Below are 22,234 nucleotides of genomic sequence, written 5' to 3'. Positions count from 1 at the left end.
TAATGGATTCAAATTTCCATCCATGCCAGTCAGTATGTCAATGGTCAGGGATAATGGGAGACACTATCTAATATTTTGGGTGCTGCACATTACTGACCCTACTAGCACACATTCAGGAGAGTCGAACTACCACACTGGATACTTACTGTGAAAGAACATTCTGGGATGTTGAGAGGAAAAATCCATACATAAGTATCTCAAGTGTCTGCCCTAATATATTCATGACTGCAGCACTAGTGGAAAATATGATCAATATGGTGGCTGCCCTGGTTGAGTGTGCCATGACATTAGATGGGTAAAGTGTTTTGGTGATGTCATATGCCATTAGGATGAATGCTTTGGCCCATGTGGCTACTGTGGACTGAAACACCTCATACCTCAAGGGCACAAATAAGGAATCTAAACAACAAAATGACTTAGTTCGATGAATGCAAATTATTAGCACACTGCTCATTCAAATTGTGCCATAACTTCACCTGTGGATGCAAAGGGCAGAAAGAGGGTAGAATAAATACTTGTAACAGTTAAAAAGTAGAAAGTACTCTAGGCATAAAGGAAGAGTCAGGATGGAGAGAAATGTAGTCCTCATGAAAGGTGTAGAGGTGTCCCCAAACTGAAAGGGCTGCCACCTCTGATACACAGCAAGAAAGACGTCTCAGAGGAACCTTCATAAAGAAGCTCAGATGGATGTTTCAAGTGCTGCTTTAATATTAATGGCAGGCTCCAAGATGGAAAATGGTACTTGACTGGAGTGCCCTGAGAAACCTTTGTACATCCAGATGAAAGGAGAGCAGGGCTCCTGGGGCATTAGACAGGACTGAGGACAGTCCAACAGCCTTCCTCTTCAAGGTATTAGGCCTAAGGACAAGCCCCAGTCCTCTCTGCCGGGAGATGTGAGACAGATGCCTTGTTGTATTGACTCTGATTGTACTGAATGGCTTTGCACCAAGTAGTATAAACCTTTCATATAGTCTTGTAAATCCTTACTGTGGACTGCCTGCAAGGAGACAGAAGTATATTAATCATGCATTCTGTCTTCAGAGCTTCCTATTCAACCTTAATGTGGGTAGCTGGAAACAAGCCATATCTGGATGCTTATGGGGACCCTGAGCCAAAGTGGGAGACACCACGGATCTATCAAGTATCAAAGTCGCTAGGGCCATTAGGGATCAATGAGCACCACTTGTGACCTCCCTTGCCAAGGACATAGCCAAGGGGCATGGGGTCTGGACCCCCCCTTCCATTAGATATAATGAATGATGTGTGCTGCTGCGCCCAAGCCCCATTATAATGGTGGCACTTAGTCTGGACCCCCCTTCCCCAAATCCTGGCTATGTCCTTGCCCTTGCTATGAAAGGGAGGGGAGGGAAGAGGTACAGCAGAACCTTTGGCCACTGGCATTGTAGGGTATTCATGCCCTCTGCCTATGGGCAGGGAAACCTGGTGAAAACCTAGAGAGTTCATGATTTGTTGGGGATACAAGCATGTCCACAGTGAAGGTGCCCAATCAGCTCTCCACTTGAAGGAACACCTCCTGGTGTAAACTCCAGTCCCCAAGGAGCAAGATGTGGCTGCTCATAGGTCACCTTAATTGTCACAGGACAGAAGCATCCCTAACACTAAACTCAGAAGAAGGCCCCTTCACCTCATCCAATGCTCTGGTCTGGGTGAAGCAAATCACCAACACTGTGGAGACCTTGAGTAACAGGCAACAACATCTTCAGAATGTAACAAATGGTTAAAGGGCTTACCCTCACCCACCTTCCTCCTTTTCAGAATCACCAGCAGTCACCCTTTCACAGGTCCTTCCCTAGGAGCAGAGACTCCATAAGGGAATCACAATCTGGCTCCTCAGAGGAATGAACAGGAGTTACCATCTTTCTTTTACCAGGCAGGCTTTGAGCAGAAGCAACCTTACTTGAAGGCCCATGAAACCCGAGACCCTCCACTCACCCCATGAAAATTCATATGAATTCCTGAGAAGTTGCAAAAGAATCCTTAGCACAGGACCCTGAGGCTCCTTTGTGGCCAGACTGAAAGATAGCTTGAGCTTGCAAAAGTTGTTTTAACTGTAATGTTAAATCCTGTGTATTTTCTTCAAGGACTGCTGCATGGTGAACTCTCCCCTCCCCCCTCCCACCAACAAAAAAAACACTCTGTGATGAGGCTTTGTTTGGTAAGGGTGAGGAAAAGAGGGGGGAAGCAATTCTCCAACAAAGATCTAAGTTGTTATAGTTGTGCCTCATCCCTCAAGAGAAAGATGGGGCAGAAAGTGAAACTGGTGATGATAATGGCCATGATGGTTCTGGTTATGAAAGTGGCCATGCAGCTGGCCATGCTACTCTCTTTAAGTGAGAGGACTGACCCTTCCACAGCCAAATCCTCAGGTGCGGTTAACAAATCTGGCTGTGGATTGTGATGAGTGGCCACCTCAAAATGGTGAGTGCCACATGTGCAGCCAAAAGGGTCACCATTATCCTGCTCAATAGAAAAGTGGTGGGAAATATGAGAAGCCACAGTGGCACTGAAATGCTGACACATAAGCCACAGACTGCACAGAGGGGATTTCACACTCTTTTGGCTATGGCCAATGTTCTGGGAGGAATGAAATACAGCCTGTTCCCAATTCTTCACCCTGGACTCATACCTTGCCAAAGTAGAAGGATGCAAGGCATCATGGGCATCTAACCCTTTGTAACACACTTTTGCCATCCATCTATGTCTCCATCATGTTCTACATGGGTGCACAGATGACCATGTGGATGCTGGAGCAAGTGCAACCTTCACCAACATCTGCTTGGCCAGAACAGCTCAACCATCAGAGTGGTCTAGTTCTTTCTGATTTTCTATCACACTGTCTAAAGTGCAATGCTGAATAGGATTCTTCTTTTTGATAGTTTCACTCCTCTCTCCTGCTGGAGCCATAGCAGATAGAAAGGGAAGGGAAGAAAGAATGTTAGATAGGAAGGTGAGGGTTTTTTAAAATATATATATATTGAAGGAAGCTAGGAAGGGAAAAAGAAGGAAGAATTAAATGCCTAATGCTAGGCAAATGGAAGGATATCAAACAGAAAAAATAGGAGCTAGGAATATGGAAAGATAACCAGAGAAAAAATAGAAGCAACAAGAAAGAGTTCTTCTCTGGCCAAAGACAGGAAGAACTGGTCTCTAGGATGACTGGAGGGGAAGAGTCAGCAAAGTCTGTTTGTTTTCAGCTATTGTGAAATCTCAGTAGTTTTTCCTGCCTATGGGCAGTGACAGAGAAACCCAAAATGTTAGCATTCTTCCTCTCACCAACCCAGAGAAAGCCTTAATTTACCTTGGTTACTTGAAACCTATTAGAATGAAAGCTAATAAACAATCAGTTTTTCCAAAGTGCAATGGAGGGACAGAGGCAATTAATCTACCCACTCATTTTTAAAATGTTCTACTTCAGTCCACTGCTTCCCAAGTAATCTGATATGGGATGAGGTTGACATTACCCACCCACTGCCCCTGCCATTTGCCAGGAACTAGCACTACATTTGTGATCATTAGGTACAACTGACTCTTTCTTTCTCTGAATATGTCATAAGAATAGCAGCTGATGGCTCATGGACTGGCCCTGGTTAAGGAACCATCACTTTGAATAGCACTGCTTTAGTCCATATACCTGGAATTTATATCATAATCAGAATATAATTTTGACGTTAGAGCAAATGAATATGATTTTTTAAAAATAAAAATCACTTTCATTGTATTATTTTAATGCATTAATTGCTTGTTTGATTTTTTTTGTTCTTTATTATTATTGTAAGCTTAAGTGACATCAAGGACTGGGTGTGAAATGTGTTATCGAACCAACTTGACTATTGTCAAGTACTGTACTATGAATTCACTCTGTCTAACTATATAAGCAGATAAGTGTACAGCTAAAAAAAGAAGTTGAAAAGGAGTGAAGAGGATCATATATCACTTGGGAATTATTTAAAATCACAGTACTAGAAATTCAGCTACAATGGAACTCAGATCACAAAAGGTACTGCCAAACAAAGGAGAATGTTGCTGTGGTAAATGAACAGAGTCCAGAAAACTATTAGAGACACAAAGTCTTCCTGCTCAAAATAGAATACTTGTGCAAATGGGAAAAACAAAATGAACCACTAACTTTATCCAAATAAATGCAAATAGTAAGATTACAGTACATGAAAAATGCTTTGAGGAGCATATCACTAAAGCCAATAACAAACGATTATTTAAATGTATCAGAAACAGGATAAAAAAGCAGTTGTATCAATGAAGAAGAATGTAATTCATGAGTATAACATGATCTCAAAGAACCTCAATGCATTTTTTTCTCTCTTCACTAATTCACTCTAGGCAAGCCACCTAGATTCGTATTTGAAATTCTGGCAGAGCATCCAAGGTTGGATGCTGCCTCTTCATATAATTATCAATTGAGAATATCTTAACATCAGTTCCAAATCTTGGGTCCCTAGATAGTTTAGGACTTGAACTCCCAGAATTGCTGTCCAAAAACATATCGGGACACAAGTTTGGAAGAAAGAACAAAGAAACAGAGGACAAGAAAACTTCCTCAGAAGTACCAGGAAGCCTAGCTCTGATCTGTCCCTGTCACAGCTAGCAGGCAATATAGAGCAGGGGAATGAAGTACAGTCATTAATAATTGCATCCTTGACAACAAAAGGGTAACCTGACATCTGAGATTCACTGTCAAGTAAAAAGTGAACAGCCACAAGACGGTCTTCACATTGGGATTTCCTTTAGGATAATATCCATTAGGATATTATTATTATTAAACTTTATTTGTAGATTTACACAGCACTGTACATACAATAAAAAATCGATAAAAATGAAACCTGCCAATGGCGTATATTCTACAGGATAATAACAAAATACATATAAAACAATAGATAATAATACAAGATAGCATTAGATAAAATAAGCAAGCAATAAATTAAAAACATCAAATATCCCATATCAAGCAAATATCAAATAACAGATAACAAAGCTATGCAAAAATGCATTTTTTTCTGTGCAGAGAATGCATTTTCTGCACAAAAAGCAAAAATAAGTAATAGCATAGACTGATTTATCTGCAAAGATAATGATTTTTGCACAGAAAACACATTGCCTGACCCAAAACAACAACAACAAAACTGGTATTGTGTTCAAATCAATTTTCCTGAACAAAATCTCTGGTTTTACTAGTGTTCAAAATTGCCTGAAACACTTCCACTTTCATGGTGTGGGGAAAAAGGAATTGAAATTATAATAAGTGAAGATTTACATCCCTGCCATGGAAGCTTGGAGTAGAGGAGACTCAAGTGGCTGCTCAAAGTAAGCACTGTATATACTCATGTATAAGTCTAGAAATTTAGGTCCAAAAATTGACCCCAAAACCTGAGTTGACTTATCCATGGGTCAATGTAAATACTGTACTTCAACTCTTATTTAAAATAACGAACCATCCCTTGGTGAAAAAGCAAGAGTATAATCTATCCTGGAAGCACTGAACCCTCTACTCTCTCATTCATTCAGCCTTAAGAGTGATCACAAAGAGTTATGTCTGCTGGAATTTTCTAAGTTCATTGACATTATTTTGCTTTGCTTCATCCATTAGATCCTTTGCTATATGCCTCTGAGTTTTACCCTCGACTTATCCACGCGTCATAGCAAAATCCATAATCCTGGCCCAAAAACTGCTCTCGATTTATACATGAGGTCAACTTATAGTCGAGTATATACGGTAACTTTTTATTTCTGGAGAGACTGATGACAATTCCCTGTCCCACATTGTGTCTGCAGTATTTCAGAAACCAAAAGATGGCACAAATTAAGAATTATAAACAGTTATGAATAATTGCACCAGTTTCGCTGTTAATATGTTACACCCAATTGTGTCCATACAATACAACAAAGCTTTTACAACCCAGGGAAACAAGTTCAATTTTTGTACAAGTGATTCCAGTTGTATAAGCTTCAGTTGTATATGACTTCAGTATGCTTGTGGTAGTTGTTCTTCTAGTGCATCGGTTCCCAAACTTTGATCCTCCAGCCATTTTGAATTACAACTCTCAGAAGCCCCAGCAAGGTTGACCAACAGTCAGGAATTCTGGGAACTGAAGTGAAAAACATCAGGAAGACCAAAGTTTGGGAATCACCTTTCTATTGCTTATGCAACTGCTAGTGAAACAATCCTGCCACTTTGCACATTTTCCACTCTCTGTTAACACTGCATACAACTTTTGTTGTTGTTATGTGCCTTCAAATAGTTTCCGACTTATGGTGACCCTAAGGCATCCCTATCATGGAGTTTTCTTTGCAGGTTTCTTCAGAGGGGGTTTGCCATGGCCATCCTCTGAGGCTGAGAGTGTGTGACTTCTCCAAGGTCACTCAGAGAGGTTATGGCTGAGCTGAGAGTCAAACCCTGGCCTCCAGAATGGTTGTCCAACATTGAAATCACACTGGCTCTCATGCATGGACATCTTAATCATACAAATAAAGTCACTTGAAAATACATTTTACAGATACCAAAGTTACTGTTCTGAAAACATTCAGTATTAAGAACCATCTGTTCTAGAAAGTAATAGTTTACATTTCTTAAAGCTTAGAAGTGTAAATATAAAATGTTATTCCTTCCTCCTGGATCAGAAATAAATGAGTCAATATTTCACAGTACAAGTCATTCTATTTTTCTCTCTAATCTCTGAATTTTAAATCTGATGCATAGTTTAAGAAGATCTCAGCAATGGTCCAGTCACAGAGTCTAAAGCTGGGGCAAGAACCTGTGGGACCCTACATGAACTACTAGTACAACACTGAATTTTTAACTTACTGCTACTACAATTACCCTCATCACCACTGACCTGGTTAGTGGGGAATGATGGGAATTTCAGTCTAACAACATCTAGAGATCCAAGGGTTCTCCACCTCAGATCTAACATATCAAAGGATTGACTACTGGAGAAAGGAACCTACTTTTGCTTGAGCAAGTTGAGGGTATTATTGGAGCCAAGAGCTTAAGTCAATTAAGAAACACAAATTAGCTTTACCTACAGTTAGTTGTTGTTATGCTTTCAAGTCATTTCCAACTTATGGTGATGCTAAGATGAACCTATCATGGGATTTTCTTGGCACGATTCTTCAGAGAGGGTTTGCCATTGCCTTCCTCTGAGGCTGAGAAGTGTGACTTGTCCAAGGTCACCCAATGGGTTTCATGACTGAATTGGGAATCAAACTGTGGTCTCCAGAGCCATAGTCCAACATTGAAACCACTGCACTACACTGGCTCTCCACCTACACTTTACAGACTTCCATAAATATCTACAGATGACTGTTTTGTAGTTTTGTGCTTCCTTCAAGAAACTGAGCTCTGAATTCCCATTATACTTCTACAGCAACACTATGACTACAGTTCACTTGAAAATGACAATCTTTTTGCTGTCTCTTTATCTTCACAGTTGAGAACAAAGCTGAACCCTGTTCTCCATGTCTAACACTAGCCATTACACTTCTTTAGATAACAGATGACTATCCTGTTTCAAAAGGATCATAGGCACACAGCCAAGTACAGTTGAATAGGATTTTAGGTATACCTCAGTTAATGAAGTGGCATAAAAACACATTTTAAAAGGATCTTTTTTGTCAGAGCTTTTATTAATTGAGGTATGCCTGTACTGTGCTTCAGTGAAGATCTGGGGCCACTGAAGGGTAATAGAGGTTCTGGATCTATCCTGAAAGCATCTGTTGTGGTTTAATGGTGCACTGCCCATCTTTTCATACTGAACTTGGGCTTTGCTGTGGTGTCCAAAATGGAGTCTTCAGAGTTTGACTAGGATGGCAGATGAAAAGTCCAAACCTATGAAAATGGTGCAGGAATGGCTTCTGGGATTCTCACAGGACAAAGCTTTGGGGAGAAGATGAGAGTCTTCTGGGATTAATCCTCAAGAGACTTCCCCTCATGGTGCACAGATTTAAATGAGGCAATTCAAATTATTTTTTTTAATCAATAAAATTGAACTGATATTTTACATCATCAAGAAAAACTCTAACACTTAAATTAAGTTTACTCAATATTTCTTCAGATACATTTGCCCAATAGTCCAAACTTATTACTAAAACAGATTAATTTAAAAGTCAGTAGAACAGTTTACTGAATCTAGAAGAGTACAGTTTTTGTAACTGTACAAATAATTTTCTTTTTATTCATGTATGACATAGTACTACAATCTTCAGAAAGTCACAGCCTTAGACAAAGGCCGCTGTGAACAAACCTTGTGAAGAAAACCCCATGGCAGGTTCATATTAGAGTTGCCTTAGGTCAGAAATGACTGGAAGGCACACAACAACAAAGTATGGGTACATATATACTGATAACCTGTGTGAACCTGCAGTTGCTGTTTTAGGAAATTTGAAATACAGTGGGCCTTGTGGATCCACATCCTGTGGATACCAAAAATTATGGACGCTCAAGTCCCAATTAAATACTGTGTCATAGTAAAATGGCAGAATCAAGATTTGCTTATGAGAATTTTTATTTTTTGTAATACTGCCAAGCCATGGCTGGTTGAATCTGTGGATATGGAGGGCTGACTCTAATAATTAAATAATTCATTCAAACATAGGAGTGTGTGTGTGTGTGCCTTCAAGTTGTCTGTCAGTTTAGCAACCCTATGAATTCCATAGTTTTTCTTTAAAGGAAAGGAATACTCAGAGGTGATTTTGCCAGTTACTTCCTCTGAAATACTGTATAACCTACAGCACTTACTGTAGCATTCATTAGCATTCTCCCATCCAGGTACTAACAAGAGCTGACCATGCTTAGTTTTAGAGATTTTAGAGACATAGCAGACTCTATGCTATTCTGCAGAGAAGGAAAATATCCGGCAATCTCAGAAAAAGCGGAGGGACTGATGTTACATGGTGTCAAAGCAGTGGCTGCCTTCCTCTGTCAAATGATATTCTTATGAATGAGAAGGTTAAAGTTAAAGCTTAGGAAAACATGAGGTTAAAACCAAAACTTCATAAAGTTCCTTTTTCCCCCTTTTTTGCATCACACACAAAATTCCTTAGCCAGTGTGGCCACATTGGCTCAGGGATTCTGAAGGGTATAGTCAAAAGGGTAAATTTCAAAAGCACTGGTTGAAGTTTCTGCCCTACAGCTATTCCCATTTCAATGATACAGGCTAATAACTAGCTTTTCCTTGACTGGGTCAAAAATTAGCCTTAAGTGGAAGAAGAAGATATATATCATGAAGTCCTTTAAGGAGTGACATTTCTTAGAATCTGCTCTGAACATGAGGACTATTTGTATGAGAAATAAGGAAGCGAAGGGCTTTTGCTATATTTGGTATTGTACTTTAGTTATCAGTTCTGTGCAGCCAACGTCTAGAGGACAGTGTCAGAAATTGAAAATTTTTGCTAACTTAGATAAAGCAAGTACGTCTACAAATCAATCAAACTGACAATTGCCACGGAGAACTTCCAATGCCTTAATGAAGCATAACACTGATAATATCAAGCTCCATAGTAAGCTGGCACCTCCAAACCAGTTTTGGTTCAGCACCTTCTACTATGCACACTGACGGATCAATGTGGTCATCATCATTAAAAAAGAATAGATGATTTACAGCATGTCTGCATTTCCAGTCTTAATTTCTAGTAATTAATACTGTTCAGCCACATCTTTGCACAATTCTGAGTGATGCAAAGTCCATTTCCAATTTCAATTAAAGCTGTCAGCTCCTCACCCACCACCTCATTTTGGCTGTTTGAACTATTTCCTCAGATAATAGTTAGATAAATGCATCTAACTTCCAGGCTTTGTCAACACAATTTAAACAGCTCCTAAAATGTTCACAATCTCTAATTTGTATCTGATTATATTGGGATAAGATATAAAATGTCAGAGTATGATGCAGCCAAATTGAAGTGCTCAAGTATAATTGTAACAAACTGAGAAAGAATTTTCACTTACATGAGTCAATTTCTAGTTGAAACAAAATATGATGTAAATCACCTTGTTCTGGCTAGGGTAAAAAGAAGAGTGCTTGGAAAAGTTGTTTGTTCCAGGCTGGCTTGGAAAGCTGGGGGGGGGGGGGAGCTCCAACGTCTTCTAGACTGACATCAGGTATGGTCATGGATGTGCACTGCCTAGTGTGATTTAGACACCTTTCAGTAGTAGTGACTACCCTCAAATTACATATCATGAACTGCTTTTGACTATTTCTTTAATTCAAGTGTGGATCTCAGACCATGTGTGGCCTCAGGGTTGCTTGAAATTTAGCACATGGGGATACCATTTGAGAAGTGGAATATTTAAATCCTCAAGGACATATGGATGTAGTTGCTTGGTCTCCTAGATTCCAGCCAAGTCTAAGACATTGTGAAAAACTGACACAACAGTACTGTTTTAAAATTCAAATAAATTCCTGAAATCTACCACTTTCCTCATTTTTGCAATGTTTACTTTCACACCCTTAATATATTCAGCTATAGAAATTGTGATATATGCATACACCTAACAAAAGCAGAACTATATGAAGATGTTATGGAAAGCAACATCTCTGTAATTTTGAACACATTTAGAAAGTGCCAACAATGCTATTAATGGAATAAAACCTAAGCCTTTTTAGTGGACTTGCATTAAGTCATGTTAATTCAGTTACTAAAAGTGAATACTCCCCAAAAGGTGTGCAGCTACAGAGTAGCAATAGGCTCTAACAACTTATGAGACATTTCTATGGATATCTTAGATTGTAGTGAAAACAATAGGATATAAGCTTGTTGTTGTTGTTGTTAGCTTCCTTCCAGTCACCCTCGACTCATGGCACGGTGGACCCCAAGCCCACCTATACTCCACTGATCTTCAGGCCTGTGACCTTCCTGATTGAGTCTATCCGTCTGGCTGTGGACTTCCTCTTTTTCTGCTGCCTTCTACCTTTCCTAACATTATTGTCTTTTCAAATGATGCATCCTTTCTCATAATGAGGCCAAAGTAGGGCAGCCTCAATTTAATCATCTTGGCTTTCAGGGAGAGTTCAGGGTTGATCTGTTCAAGTACCCATTTGTTTGTCTTTTTGTTTGCCATGGTATTCTCAGCACTCTTCTCCACCACATCATCTCAAATGAATTGATTTTCTTTTTATCTCTCTGCTTTTAACAGCTCTGATGTTGGAGATGATGGATGACCAGAGATGACCAAAGGCCATCGCTGGAGATGACTTGAGTTGGGAATCATGTTACTTGAAGTCTCCATACAGTCTACAGACAATTTTTATAAACCACAGATCCCTCCCTGATCTACTAGATGCCCTCACATGGACAAAAACTGGCTGAAAATGAGATAATTCCAGTAAAGGAACAATTAAAATCAGTATTTGCTCCTTGGCACCAGATTTTGCCCCCAGACTCCGAAAAACAGTTTTACAAGAGCAGAAACAGACTTCTGGCAGTCTTATTTTGGGGATGTCTCAAAATAATGGAAGTTGACTTGGTCTTGGAAAACTACTTCTGGGGGGTAGGAGACTTGGGGAATGACCATAGAAGAGGAAAAACTGAATCCTGGACCTTGTCCATCTCTGAAGTGGACCTAGGGCTTTCTGTATGCAACCTATTTGTCAGAGCTTATGAATATGGGATGCCATGGGGTGTTCTTGGTGGCCATCTTCTCTGTTACTGCAAAACATAAGGGAAATGCTATACACAAGCAAATATGGACTGCTGGAAAACTCCATTCCTTTTCTTCTAAGAAAAAAGTTACAGCAAGGGGAAGTGTAGCGGTCAAGCCACAAAGAAAAACAGCATATTGAATACACACTCATGCACATACAGGGCTGGTTTTTTGCAGTTAAAAGTAAGTAAATTAAGTAATGCATTGTTGCTTTTGATATTGTTTTTGTGTGCCTTCAAGTTATTTCTGATTTATATGGCAACCCTACGGTGAACTTATCATACAGTTTCCTTGGCAAAAATCTGTCGGGGGGGGGGGTGCCTTTGCATTATTCTGAGGCTGAGAGAAAATGGTGTGTCCAAGGTCACCCAGTGGGTTTCCATGGTCATGCAGGGGATCCAAACCCTGGTCACCAGAATTGTAGTTGAATGTTCACACCACTATAGCACACTAACCCACAGTTTAAAAAGTAAACAAGGTAATACATTACACAGTTAAAAGTGAGTGAAATAATACATTACCATTTACAGTTCATGTGATATAAGACTACTAAGTCCAGAGTCTAAAAGGACCAGAGAATGTTTTGGTAGATTAATCCTAGCACACACCACCTCAAAATGTACTTTGCATCGTGCCTGTACAAATGTGATGCAACTATTTATACTGTAACAGCAATAACCAATTTGTAAAAAAATGCTTCAACTTCCATACCTAGCTTTTCCCATTCATCAGTTATACAGTCCTTACACCACTGCTGTATTTGAAGCCTTTGGTGAAAACTGGAATTTATGAAAGCAATGTTATGGAGAACAAAGATGTATGAAAATAGCAAATGTGTAAGAGGAGGAAAAAAGTAGGTCAGTTGAAACATGCTCAGGTTTAGTTCCTTTCTTTTTTTTAATCAGGGCTTCTGGTAGCTAAAAGCGTGCATGCAAGTTTAAAGGGAGGGAGCATTGGGCTGCTCAAGGAACAGAAGTCATTGCTGGAGGGCCAATAGCTAAACACAAGGATGCTGTTCAAGATGATGGTAACTGAGTGTTGTCTACATTTTAGAGTACAATAGATAGCAGAGGTCATCCCTCAATTAAAGAAGCTCTTACTGTTTAATGGCATTTGCTCCTGTCTCTTCAGATATCCCTTTTAGATAACAGCTCTAGCTACTTTCATTTGAGTCATTTTAGCTAAACAGTAGGTTGCACATTTGCTTTATTCAATGGCATCGCAGGTTCACTGAGAGGCTCCAAGACATCCACATTCACACATTCACATTCAGAATTTCTCTGCTGTTAATCAAGCTGCCACTTCCAATTAGAAGCTAGGAAACCCAATTGCTTAATATGTTCACACAGTATTGGGGCTAAAAGCAGGCAGAAAGCAACTATAGAAATTTGTGAATCGTTATTCAGGTAAACATTATGTCCCCAAGTAAAGACTGTTTGCACATGAACAGGGGGGTAAGCTATAATAAAGAAACAAGCAGTGACAAAGAATTAACATTTCTAGCACCAGCAGTGTTATTCTTCCATTCTACTAGCTAAGAAAAGCATGTCTGACAGTTCAATTTGCCAGCAGTGATGGATTTAGGGATGGAAAGAATGTTAGAAAATATTAAAAATATGATAGGAAAAGTGAGTGCCTTAACTGTTGGGAAAGCCCTCTGGATGTATGCTTCCCTCAGAGTGGGATGTTGCCAAACCACTTTCAAATTATAAATTAATCCTGGGAAATTCAACAACATATTTTTGCTAAATTTTTCAGAACTGGTTTTATAATTGTTCAAAATTGGTTTGGCAGCACCCTACTCTGAGATCTCTACATTGTAATGTAGCTCCACCTACAGAACCTTGTACACTATGCTCAGTGCGTATACAGCTTTGTATGAAAACAATGCTTCCCTTTAACTAGAAGCCACGACTGACACTGGGTTTCTCAACTAGTGAAAACCATGTGCATAAAAGTAGAGGCATTTTCACTAGTGTTGAATATATAGATGCCACATTTTGCATGCAGTGGCATAATGGATACAATTCTGCTTCTCTCTCACACTGAACTTGTACATGCTACTATACATCACACTCTGTGTGGTATAGTGGTTTAAGCACTCGACTAAGACTCTGGAGACCAGGGTTTGATTACTCACTCAGCCAAGCAAACCCACTGATTTGACCTCGGGTATGTGACATAGTCTCAACTCCAGAAAAGCCTGTGAGTCACCTTAGGGTCGTCATAAGTCAGAAATGACTTGAAAGCATATAGCAACAATACTTGTTACTTGTTTCTATTGTTGCTACTGTAGACAAATAGTGGAATAAGTAAGAACCTCAAATACTCTGACTATTTTTCTCATCATAAATAGAAAAAGGGCAGTAAAGACCACAGAGACTAGGGTGATCAGATGTCATAATCACAAAGGAGGACAAGGCACCACAAAAATACAGGACATTTGAGAAAAATGTAGGATATTATGAAACAAAAGCTAGAAACACTCATATAAATGTAAATTCATGTTTCTTAGTTATGATCAAAATGGAGGACATTTGGTATTCCTCCTGGACAGAAGGCTGGAATGTAGGACATCTCGTAGAAAAGGAGGACATCTGGTCACCCTGAGATAGAACCAAGGCATACATTTTTCAATGTTTCAACAGAAGAAGAAAAGCAGTTAGATTCACTTGAGGTCATTTCCCTCCAGCACTTTGTCAATTCATTTATTTCAGGAAAACATAGCCACCTCACAGAGTTTGCTTAGATATGAAATAACAACAAGTGCTTACTGTAACATTCCAAAACAGATATCTTTTCCTCAAACTGAATAGATAACTAGCAGACTGCTGATTTTGATTTACCCATCAAAATTAAGTTATCTTGGCAAGTCCTGCTATTTAATGCACTTCTGCTTAGGGTCACCAAGGCCCTGGACAAACGGGCCCTGTATCATGTCCTGGCGATGTGCAAGGGTTGTCTCGGGGCGCCGTTTCTAGATGTCCCACAACCCTAGGATGTCACCAGGACATCACAGCTCGCACTGCCGCAGGCAGTTTGCGGTGGCACGAAAAGGAGCTGCTTTTTAGCAGTCCTTTTGCTTCCATGTAGCCACACTGCACAATTTGGATGCTGCTGCACGGTTATGTGGAATAGAGAGGCGGCTCCCGGCTGCCTCTTTCTGGTGGTCTGTACCCCACCCAAGTTCATAACTTTATTATACTCAGGAACCGCTGAAGTAGGCACCAGAGGCCCACAGCTCAGCAATGCCTTTGCTATGTCCATAAACATCTTTCAAGTGACACAAACTGCCAAAACCCCAAAGAACTGACCCGAAAAATATAAGACAACATGCCAGAGTTCTGACAGAACTGTCTTCTCTCAATACTATGCAAAGCAACACAGCACAATGCAAAACTGTATACAACTTACCATGAATGTTTCAGCAAGTTTTCCATATTAAACTTCACTGACAAAGAATTTACTATCTTTTCATTCTGTTCTGTTCTAACAGGTATCTCAAATGCAAGAAAAAGGTAGAACACCTTATCTCACTAGCCAATTGTGATAGAAGAAATATTTGCTGTTATTTGTTTGCTCACTGAAAAAAAGTTGTTTCTGATCAGGAAAAATGGCACAGTATTGAGAAATTTGCTTCCTCCCTGTAGGGAATATTTACATAAGCCAAAGTGTCCTGGGAAATTATTATGCACAGAAATAGAGGTAGGGTTTTCTGAATTAAAAACAATGGGAAGGGATTGTATCAAATCTCCACTTTTGCTTTTTTCCTCTTCTTTTTGCATGAAAAGCAGTGCTTCCAGATAGTGGGGGCCTGTTGGTTGGTTGGAGTTTGGGTGTAAAATTAATTGGGTGTTTTTTGCACCAAAACATGATTTCCACATAAAAATTCAAGTGGGTTTAAGGAAGTTTTTGGCGCCAAGTATGTGTTTCACATGGGATATGGTGGCTTTGTAGTTAAGATGCCAATTCTGCTGACTGGAAGATTGGAAGGTTGGCAGTTTGAGACCTAAGTGCTACATGATGGGGTGAGCTCCTGTCACTAGTCCCAGAGTCTGCCAACCTAGCAGTTTGAATGCACACAAATGGAAGTAGATATATAGGTACCACTTTGATGGGAAGGTAACAGCATTCAGTGCAGTCATGTTGGCTACATGACCACCAGAGTAGTACTTGGACAATGCTGGCTCTTCAGCGTGGTAAAAGAGATGAGCACTGTCCCCTACAGTTGGTTATGACTAAACATTCATGTTAAGGGACTACTTTTACCCTTATCTTTATGTTTCATACAAAAACATATTTATTCACGCTCCTTTTAGGTAAGTCATGATTTAAAAAAAAAAAAGACTTTTTTGTATAAAAAGTGGAAACAGTATATCTTTTCTACCATAGCAAGAACTGCACAGAATATGAGTGATCTGCACAGAAATATCAATTTTCTCTCACAGACGAAAATTGCAAAAATTGTATTTGCTCGTAAGGAATACAAATATTTACATCCCTACCTACTGCTAAACTATAATTACAGTTTCAATGTTAACTATAGTTAAGAATAAGCACAGTTTAGAATTCAATGAGGTGCCAAACTGCAGCTAACCCCTAAGAAGATTCCTGTATCCTCTTCATAAAATGAACAAGAGTGGCCCAATGGTTTTGTCATGACATCCTAACAGAGATGCAAACAATATCTGAGATAAGTAGTATATCAGATTACTTCAAATCAAATCAAAGAAAATATCAAATCTTTTCTGTCTTATTTTATGTGGCAAATGTCTTATTTTATGAGTGTGGTAATTCTAATACTTTCTAGTCATATGGTGCCTACTTTCTTACCAATATTAGGGTGCTTCAAAAGGCGACAGATTCTAGCTTCTCTTTCCAATTTCTGGTGGTCTGCAAAAAATAAAGAGTAATAATTATAACTGTATCAGGAATAACCACTTTTGGCTGTATTATATTTAATATGAGAAAACCCAAACCAAAAAGTGATACAAAATGAAATACAATACAATACTATAGGAATATACTAGCACATTTGTATAGTAAGTGAAACTAATATAATTCTCCTTACTAACTCTGTGCAATTCTAATTTACAAGGATTTATTGAACTCTCAGTAACTGACAGCATAGTATCTGAACTGTTTTTGAAATAAGTCCAGAGCTGATCTTAACTGTGGCAAGAGTCTGAACTGGTACATTCCTATTTTAAAAATTTGCTACATTATTTTCAGGACTTTAGAAAAGAAAATATGGCCCTATACAGACCGGCCCATAAGGCAGGCTTATGGGCACAGTCAGGGAGCAGTGTCCCAGGACATCATGATGCTGCGTACCATTCCAGATGGCATGTGGCATCATGGCATGCCTCCGGTGCTGTGTCCAGATGATGCAGCACCGAAGGGGTGCCATACAGCCATGGCTATGGTGCCCTGTGGAGGGCTCAAAAAGGAACCACTTTTTGTGGCTCCTTTTGTCCCCTCCAGAGGCAAGATTGGGGCCACGACATGAGGTTCCCGTGGCCCCAACCTGGCCAGGAAAGGGGCTTCTGCAGGCCACTCCTTTGGGGTGGTCTGTATATTATTATTATTATTAACCTTTATTTATAAAGCGCTGTAAGTTTACACAGCGCTGTACATCAATTTTTTTTTTAGTCAGACGGTTCCCTGCTCTCAGGCTTACAATCTAAAAGATCAGGCTTACAATCTAAAATATATAGCCCCTATATTAGGTGTCACAGTCAAATTGTGAGTCAACTATCTATAGCTAGGCCCTTGACTCTCATCTTTTTCCTATAATTTTTTTACTCAGTCATTACAATCTGTTGATGTAGCTGACTTGGATTAGAATTTAAGAGCAAAACTGAACATGTATAAGGATTAGCTGTGAATGGGAATGCCTTTAAAGAAAATCTCTCAAAACATAGACAGCATGGGACCCAAGTTGGCCGAGGACACATATACCCACTCTTTCCTTAACCTTAACCTTAATCTTAGTTGGCGGAATAATGTCTAAAGGTAGGTTATGATTGACAGAAATCATTGCTTACTTCCTTTGGCAATCAAGATAATCTATAGTTAGTATAATAAAGAGAGAACAGTAGTAAAAAAGAGCAGTGAAGGGGAACAGGAAGCATGCAAATTAAAGATCAAACCTTGAAAGCCAAATAATATTTTAGTCATGACATGTGAACCAGGCCTTTCCATTTTAGCTTAAGCATAAAAATGGGCAACATTCACCATGAGAGCAACTTGCACAGCCATCCACATATTTTTGTGAGTTCTGGATACCCACCACCACTAAAAGGTTTTGAGTGTACACTAAATATAGTCTGACATCAATACCAGGGAAGATTCTGGACCAGATCATTAAACAAAAAGTCTGTGAGCATGTAGAAGGCAATGCCATAATCACAAAAACATGGGTTTCAGAGAAACAAGTCATGCCAGACAAATCTTATCTCTTTCTTTGATAAAATTACCAGCTTGGTAGATGAAAGAAATGCTGTGGATACAGTATATCTTGATTTCAGTAAGGCCTTTGACAGGTTCCCCATGACATTCTTGCAAACAAGCTTGTAAAATGTGGGCTACACAAGGTAGCTGTTACATGGATTTGTAATTGGTTGACTGGCTGAACCCAAAGGGTGCTCAACAATGGCTCCTTTTCATCCTGGAGAGAAGTGACCAGTGGTGTCCCACAGGGGTCTGTCCTGGCCCCAGTGCTATTCACCATCTTTATCAATGACTTGAATGGCAGAATTGGGGGCATACTTATCAAGTTTGCAGATGACACCAAATTAGGAGGAATAGCTAACACAGGATCAAAATTCAAAATGACTTGAATAGACTAGAAAGCTGGGCCAAAGTTAACAAAATGCACTTCAACAGGGAGAAATGTACTGCCCTTAGGGCAGAAAAATGAAGTGCACAAATATAGGATGGGGGACACCTGGCTGAATGAGATTATATGTGAAAGGGATCGAGGAGTCCAAGTGGGCCACAAGTTCAACATAAGTCATTAGTGCGATGTGGTAGCTAAAAAGGCCAATGCAATTTTACGCTGCATCAATAAAAATATAGTGTCTAGATCAAGGGAAGTAATAGTGCCACTGTATTCTGCTTTGGTCAGGCCCCACCTGGAATACTGTGTCCAATTTTGGGCACCACAATTCAAAAAGGACATTGAGAAACTAGAGCGTGTCCAAAGGAGGGCAACTAAAATGGTGAAGAGTCTGGAAACCATGTCCTATGAGGAACGACTCAGGGAGCTGGGGATGTTTAACCTGGAGAAGAGAAGGTTAAGAGGTGACATGATAGTCCTGTTTAAATCTTTGAAGGGATATCATATTCAGGAGGGAGCAAGCTTGTTTTCTACTGCTCCAGAGAACAGGACCCGAAACAATGGATGCAAGCTACAGGAAAAGAGATTCCACCTCAACATTAGGAGGAACTTCCTGACAGTAAGGGCTGTTCGACAGTGGAACACACTCCTTCTTCGGAGTGTAGTGGAGTCTCCTTCCTTAGAGGTCTTTAAGCAGAGTCTGGATGGCCATCTGTCGGGATGCTTTGATTGCAATTTCCTGCATGGCAGGGGGTTGGGCTGGATGCCCTTGTGGTCTCTTGCAACTCTACAATTGTATGATTCTATGAATCCTCCATGAAGCAGTCCTCTTCTATAATGCAAGGCACACTACCTTGCTTTAGCAAAAAACAAAACAAAAACCATATTTTTAAAAAAGTACACAAAGAAGTTAACTTTTGGTCACTTTGTTTAAAAATAATTAAAAAATTCTCAAGTTTTGGTTGTAGCGTTGCCAGTAATAGATCCTAAGAAGTGCATGTCCTGAATCCTGAAGCTACTGAAATTGTCAACCCTGGCTTAAACTATCATCAATACTAGGTAAGATATATTAAGGATGACTTCAATTACATAAAGGGCTACATATATTACAACTATTATTCAGGGTCTGAATAATGACACTGTGCTTTCCCCCCTCCCCTCCCTTCCACTTCAGGTTCTGAAGTTAACTGCTCTTTTACAACTATTATACTTACACAAACACAGGGTCAAGTTGAGTTAAGGGCAATTATTAAATGTTTCTCAATATCATCTTTTTAGCAGACCAGAAGTGCCTAAAAATATTTAATGTCAAGCTATAAAAATCCTCTGAGGTGAAACTAGCAACAACAATAACTTGAAGTTAGGCTGCAAGCCAATATCGGCTCCTGAAATTGAGCCAACCTGGAACACACCCAAGCAGAGTATATTATAACTAGCAAAACAAAGGCCTCAAAGAGAGCTACAATTGCTAGTGATGGAGCAAATAATTGACAAGTGAATTATTTTCTGAACTTCAGCCTAATTTTCTGCTTCTTTGAGAAAATCTCATGATTTCCTGTGACTCATCTGCTGTTAAGCAATCATTCAGTTTCAGAAAAGGCATTGTACTGGGCATTCACTTGTTCACAGTAGCACTCAGTGCAGAAGTGACACTGCAGAACCAACTTTCACAGGTATGAAATCCATCGGGCTGCTATTAAGTTGACAGGTGACTTGAAGGCACATACACACACATGGAGGCCCTAAAGTATAACCATAACAGTATCCTTCCCATTTACACAAGGTATTTGGTATGACAGAGCATTCTAGAACCCTAGGGACACACAGTGATATGCTAATAGTTTTGGTAAAGGGCCAAACTAGGGTATAAATAGTAATAGTAGTAACCCTGGTGGCGCAGTGGTTAAATGCCTGTACTGCAGCTATTCACTCAAAACCACAAGGTTGCGAGTTCAAGACCAGCAAAAGGGCCCAAGCTCAACTCAGGCTTGCATCCTTCCGAGGTCGCTAAAATGAGTACCCAGACTGTTGGGGGCAAATTAGCTTACTTGCTAATTAGCTTACTTGCTATTCACCGCTATGATCTTTGGAATAGCGGTATATAAATAAAACAAATTAATAATAATAATAATAATAATAATAATAATAATAATAATAGTTTTTTGTGTGTTTTTCGGGCTATGTGGCCATGTTCTGTAAGAGTTTATTCCTGACTTTTCACCAGCATCTGAAGAACAGATGCTGGTGAAACATCAGGAATAAACTCTTATAGAACATGGCCACATAGCCCGAAAAACCCACAAAAAACTATGGATGCCGACCATGAAAGCCTTCGACTTCACAATAGTAATAATAGTAATAATAATAATAATTCAAATACAATGAATTCAATTACAAGGAAGTCAGTGCTTTTTCTCTCTCCATGTTTTTTATTGCTTTCAAAGCAAAATCACTCCAGGCAGACTATAATCTAGAGCTGGGGCAAGGATGGGAGGACAAATAGCTTAACCCACTTTTCCCCTCCATTGTGCAGCTCAAAAAAATTTTCTTCAAGTTTATTTCCCCTTGATAGACTCTTCTTCATGACTATCCCATTCTTTTTAATGAACCTTAGTGGCTAAGGCTGCTTCTGTATTTTTTTTGAAAGACCAATTCTAGCTACTTAAAAGAAGTGGAGAAGACTGTGGCCCATCCTTGACCTTGACCCCTCCAGACTTCTACATTTCTGGCCAAAACATAGATGAAGTGCCTCTCATAGTAGCTTTCAAGAATAGTAGTTCTGCTTTTAAATAGCTTATAACACACCTCTGAACTTTTAATAAATTAAAAACATGTATACATTAATACATTTTTTAAAACCCATAAGCAGACTTCTAGCCACTTCCTGGTGTCTCCTTCCCTACCCCTATTCTTTGGCAAGTGTCTCAGGGGAAGGAAATTAGCCACTACACTCACCACAGATGTCCAACATGTTGCGTCATGTGTGGAGCTGTGCATCAACAGTAAACTTTACCTAGATGCACCTATGTACTAATCAGTCTGGCAGCAGCTTCTCTTCCTGACCCCCATGACAGATGGTTTATGTGAGCTAATGCAAATATCTTTTATGATTTGCCTGTTGTTGGCAGTGTCATTTCATACTGGATAAGCATTACTGTATTACCCTTTCACTCCACCCTCATGCTCTCTATAAATGATTCTCTACAGCAGCTCTCCGTATGCAAAACGTGCCTATCACAGAAAAATGGTAGAGCTCTCTCTATGTGTATTTGTGTGTATCTTATGTGGGAATCCTTGCACCTCTGCTATGTGTCATCAAACAACAAATATATTTCTGTGGCTTAGTGCTGGTCTGTCTTAAATCTAGGAATAGTCCCACAATGTGAAAACACCCATATTATTTAAAGCTGTGTATCCCAACTTTGATCATGAAAGCATCCAGCATGTGACTGCAAATTGCAGCACAACAGGATTTAAGGAGTCACACAACCATGTAGGGGGCCTGCTTCATAACATTAGAACATCAGATGAGCTCCACAGGATCAGACCAAAGGACCATCAAGTCCAACATCCTGTTTCTCACAGCTTCTAACCAGACACCCATGGGAAGACCTAAACCATGGCATGAGAGAAAGCTTTCATGAACAGCCTGCACTGTGTGGCAACTCTGTTTGTGTTTTATGTTCAAGCTGTTAACACTACATGAAGGGCAAAAATCT

General features: G+C 39.6%; 1 protein-coding gene across 8 annotated transcripts in view; it reads right to left on the bottom strand.

Annotated features, from left to right (window-relative positions):
* Positions 1 to 22,234, bottom strand: part of CAMK2D (calcium/calmodulin dependent protein kinase II delta) — a 168,193-nt gene that overhangs the window by 73,652 nt on the left and 72,307 nt on the right. For all 8 annotated transcript variants that reach the window (XM_042469915.1, XM_042469917.1, XM_042469919.1 and 5 more), the window contains exon 3: positions 16,508 to 16,567. In XM_042469915.1, coding sequence (XP_042325849.1) covers positions 16,508 to 16,567 — 60 coding nt within the window. The remainder of the gene's footprint in view (positions 1 to 16,507; positions 16,568 to 22,234) is intronic.

The sequence above is a fragment of the Sceloporus undulatus genome, chromosome 5 (assembly GCF_019175285.1).
Source record: "Sceloporus undulatus isolate JIND9_A2432 ecotype Alabama chromosome 5, SceUnd_v1.1, whole genome shotgun sequence".
Classification (NCBI taxonomy): Eukaryota; Metazoa; Chordata; class Lepidosauria; order Squamata; family Phrynosomatidae; genus Sceloporus; species Sceloporus undulatus.
Note: the sequence above shows the minus strand (reverse complement) of the source record. Positions and strands in the feature narration are given on the sequence as shown.